Source organism: Lupinus angustifolius, chromosome LG07, assembly GCF_001865875.1.
Source record: "Lupinus angustifolius cultivar Tanjil chromosome LG07, LupAngTanjil_v1.0, whole genome shotgun sequence".
In the NCBI taxonomy this organism is placed as follows: domain Eukaryota; kingdom Viridiplantae; phylum Streptophyta; class Magnoliopsida; order Fabales; family Fabaceae; genus Lupinus; species Lupinus angustifolius.
In genome coordinates this window covers 14,835,503-14,839,392 of record NC_032015.1, presented here as the reverse complement: position 1 = coordinate 14,839,392, position 3,890 = coordinate 14,835,503, and the positions used below count along the sequence as shown (strand labels likewise).

Here is a 3,890-nt window from a genome sequence, read left to right as displayed (position 1 = left end):
TGATAACATCGGTATGTTGTTAGTACTCGTGACATTAAAATTTAAAAACGAGAACATGGGTATACTGACAGAACTCATAACAATTAAATTTAATACAAGAGCGCATGGATTCTGTCGGAACTCATGACAGTAAAAATTTAAAAATAGAACATTAGGATAATGCCAAAAATTGTGACAATAAAATTAAAATAAGAATGATGGGATACTACTGAAACTCGTGACAATAAAATTTAAACAAGAAAATATAATGTTTCCAAAACTCATGACAATAAAATTAAAACAAGAACACAAAGTAGAGACATTACAATAGGCAACGGTTTTAAAAAAACGTTATAAAACCATTGTGCTACATAAATGTAAGAAATAACATATAAGATATCAATATAAAAAATCATGATCTATTTTGTATTTTAAAACCATGATTTTGAAACCGCTGAAAGTAGAGACATTACAGGCAAAAAAATGTAGTAGTTTGTAGGTCACAAATTAAGTTAATGGACTACGAATTTCCTTTAAAGTATACATATTATTAACATTATTGTTGGATATGCGTGATTCTCTCAAAGTAGAGGCTTAATAATTTGCGTTCAAAGCCCATTTCAAAAGGAGAAATATGCGCTAATTAATTGTATGATCCTACCTCTATGCATCTCAAACATCTAGATGCATACAAAAACACTATAAATACCATCACAAACAAGATGAATAAGACCCACCAACAGCACCAACTTACATCTATTGTTCTTGTATTGCTTCCAAATTTACCCAACAATTAATCATGAACCAGCAAAACTTCAATGCAGGCCAGGCTCAGGTGAACGCACAAATTTCCAATGTGAATATTTATCTTTTCAATTTGGAGATGCTAATCAGCTTATAATTTTTTTGTTATGATTAGGCTAGGACTGAAAATTCTATGCAATACGCAAAGGAGAATGCATCAGCAGCTGCAGATAGGGCTCATGCAGCAGCTAACACATCAGGAGATACCGCTCAACAACACAAGGATGAAGCTGCTGGTTTTCTCCAACAGGTTCCTACTTTATCACTATTTTGAGATATTGGTTAAGAAATTAAAAATGATTTTTTTTATATTGGAAAGTATTGTTCTAATACATTGAGAATGATGTTGGAGGAAGAGTATAATGTATTATTAATTAGCTAGTCCAATTGATACAAGAGTGAAATCTCCTATTTACATTAGTGCATGGAGACTCCTAGGCTCGTAGCTTTCATGATTGATCCACTAAGAACATTTTTTTTATAGGCCTCCACTAAAGTGCTTGTCATGAAACCCATGTTTTTTTATAGGTGAATATAATGTTAGTAGTTTAGTTAATGTTAATATTTTGGTTACTAGGTGGAGTTTGAATCATGACTCAACTCCTTAAATTTCTCATCCAAATCACTTCATCAAATTTATGATTTGGTTCCGTTTACAAGTTAGTTTTTGGAGGGAACGAAGGAAAATAAAAGACTTCAGAGTTATCATAAGTCTTTCTTTTTTATTCATTCCCCTTCAAGTTTGTGAGTTGAACTTTGGGAAGAAATAAAAGAAAATGGAAGGTTTGAGGACTATGAAATATATTTCTAAGATGATTCTGAACCCTTTTCCTTCTCATCCTCTCATTCAAAACTCAACTTACAATAGGACCTAAATGAATATCTTCTTAATTAATTATACAGCTCCCTATGATGATTGCAACTTATTTCCTAACTCAGACAATTCTAAACTAGGTTGAAAATATCAGTTTTTATTTTCTAATTATTATTTCTAACAAGAGCATATTTAGTTTTCCATAAGAAATTATCCATTTTATAAAACTTTAAGGATGTGATTAACAAGATCCTTGTATAAATTATATCTTTTGTGTTGTAGAGTGGAGAGCAAGTGAAGTCCATGGCTCAAGGTGCTGTGGATACTGTCAAGCACACAATTGGGATGGACAAAAAGTGAAACAACCATCATGTTGTTCATTTGTGAAAGTGTTAAAGCTTGCTTTCAAATGGAAGATAACTATAAGTTCCTTTAATATTAGAGCTTGCTTTCCCTAGTTGTTAGGGATTAGCAAAATAAGTACCTCTTTAATATGTTTAGTTGATGAAAGTCAATGTCAAATGTAATAAAACACATTTTGTTTTTCTCATTTTCTTGTACAATTAAGCTGTTCCAGTCTATTGGTAATGAAATAATAGCTCAAGACATGCAATGCAAAAATAGATTATTTATATATGAATTTCTACCCTTATCTCTCTTGAGCCAAGTCTAATGCTTACTATTTGTTTTCTAGAACTACTATTCCAAAGTCTTTACAAGGGATAGATGTCGATTCTTGGATTTAGCTCATCTAAACTCTAAAGTGATTAAAATAAAAATAAAGCACCCACATTCTTCAACATGTTTCCATTCTTTCAGAGCTACAACCAACTGAGCCTGCCAGCTTAATATATGACATTTGGTAAAGACATTGGACTCCCCAGCACAGGCTTTTCCAATATCTGCCATAACATTAAAACACCAGAAATATGTTTGGTTCTCTGTAGATGGCATAGAGAGAGGATGGAAGAGAGGATGGAAGAGAGGATGGAAGAGTTTTTTTTTTAAATACAGGCTATATAACTCTAATTATCAAGTATTAAACACAAAAATAATTTCTTACTTTTAATGGATTAATATTAATAATAAGACATTTGTTAGTTATTTTTTATAAAATAATGCTATGTGTAAATAGTTGGTCTAAATGGTTGCTTGACCAGCTTTATGGTTGAGCTAACTTTAATCAAATGTTTCAATTTGGAGTATCTAAAAATACTGTTGCGTTAAAACTGATAGGAAGAAAGTTTTGCTCATAGTTGTGAACACCTAAAAAAAACAAGAAGAAGGAGCACGGACCATTCTAGAAATTTTATAGTTTTATAGAGTCAGATAACCATTTTTACTCATTTATGTGTATTAAAATAACTTTTATAATTTTATAAGGTCATTAACGAATTTTATAAAGTTGAATAAAAGACTTTTACTAAACCAAAAGTGTTATAAGTATTTTTGGTGGACTTGTAAAATTGATAAAATAGTTTTTTGGCAAAAAAAACACATGGGATATTAACTATTTAGATGTCTCGAAACTAGTTTTATTATCTTTGATTCTTAGATTCCTTATTAGCATTTATAAAAAATTTGGTTACCCAAGATTTTATTTTTAATTAAATAGTTAGTTTTAAAAATCATTTAATTGATATATTACAAAGTTTACAGCTATAAAAACCATATATACATATAGAAATAACGAATAAAAAAACTAAAATCGGTTTATCTCAAAGCTCGTGCAACCTTTTTCATTTCTTTACGAGTTCAAAGAGCAAGTGAAGTCCATGGCTCAAGGTGCTGTGGATACTGTCAAGCACACAATTGGGATGGACAAAAAGTGAAACAACCATCATGTTGTTCATTTGTGAAAGTGTTAAAGCTTGCTTTCAAATGGAAGATAACTATAAGTTCCTTTAATATTAGAGCTTGCTTTCCCTAGTTGTTAGGGATTAGCAAAATAAGTACCTCTTTAATATGTTTAGTTGATGAAAGTCAATGTCAAATGTAATAAAACACATTTTGTTTTTCTCATTTTCTTGTACAATTAAGCTGTTCCAGTCTATTGGTAATGAAATAATAGCTCAAGACATGCAATGCAAAAATAGATTATTTATATATGAATTTCTACCCTTATCTCTCTTGAGCCAAGTCTAATGCTTACTATTTGTTTTCTAGAACTACTATTCCAAAGTCTTTACAAGGGATAGATGTCGATTCTTGGATTTAGCTCATCTAAACTCTAAAGTGATTAAAATAAAAATAAAGCACCCACATTCTTCAACATGTTTCCATTCTTTCAGAG

General features: G+C 30.6%; 1 protein-coding gene across 1 annotated transcript; it reads left to right on the top strand.

The window, feature by feature from the left end:
- On the top strand, positions 678-2,150 carry LOC109352709 (late embryogenesis abundant protein 1-like). The gene is made up of 3 exons (XM_019594888.1): positions 678-814; positions 899-1,033; positions 1,880-2,150. Exons 1-3 carry the CDS (start codon positions 779-781, stop codon positions 1,955-1,957), a joined length of 249 nt encoding a protein of 82 aa, XP_019450433.1. The 5' UTR covers positions 678-778; the 3' UTR covers positions 1,958-2,150.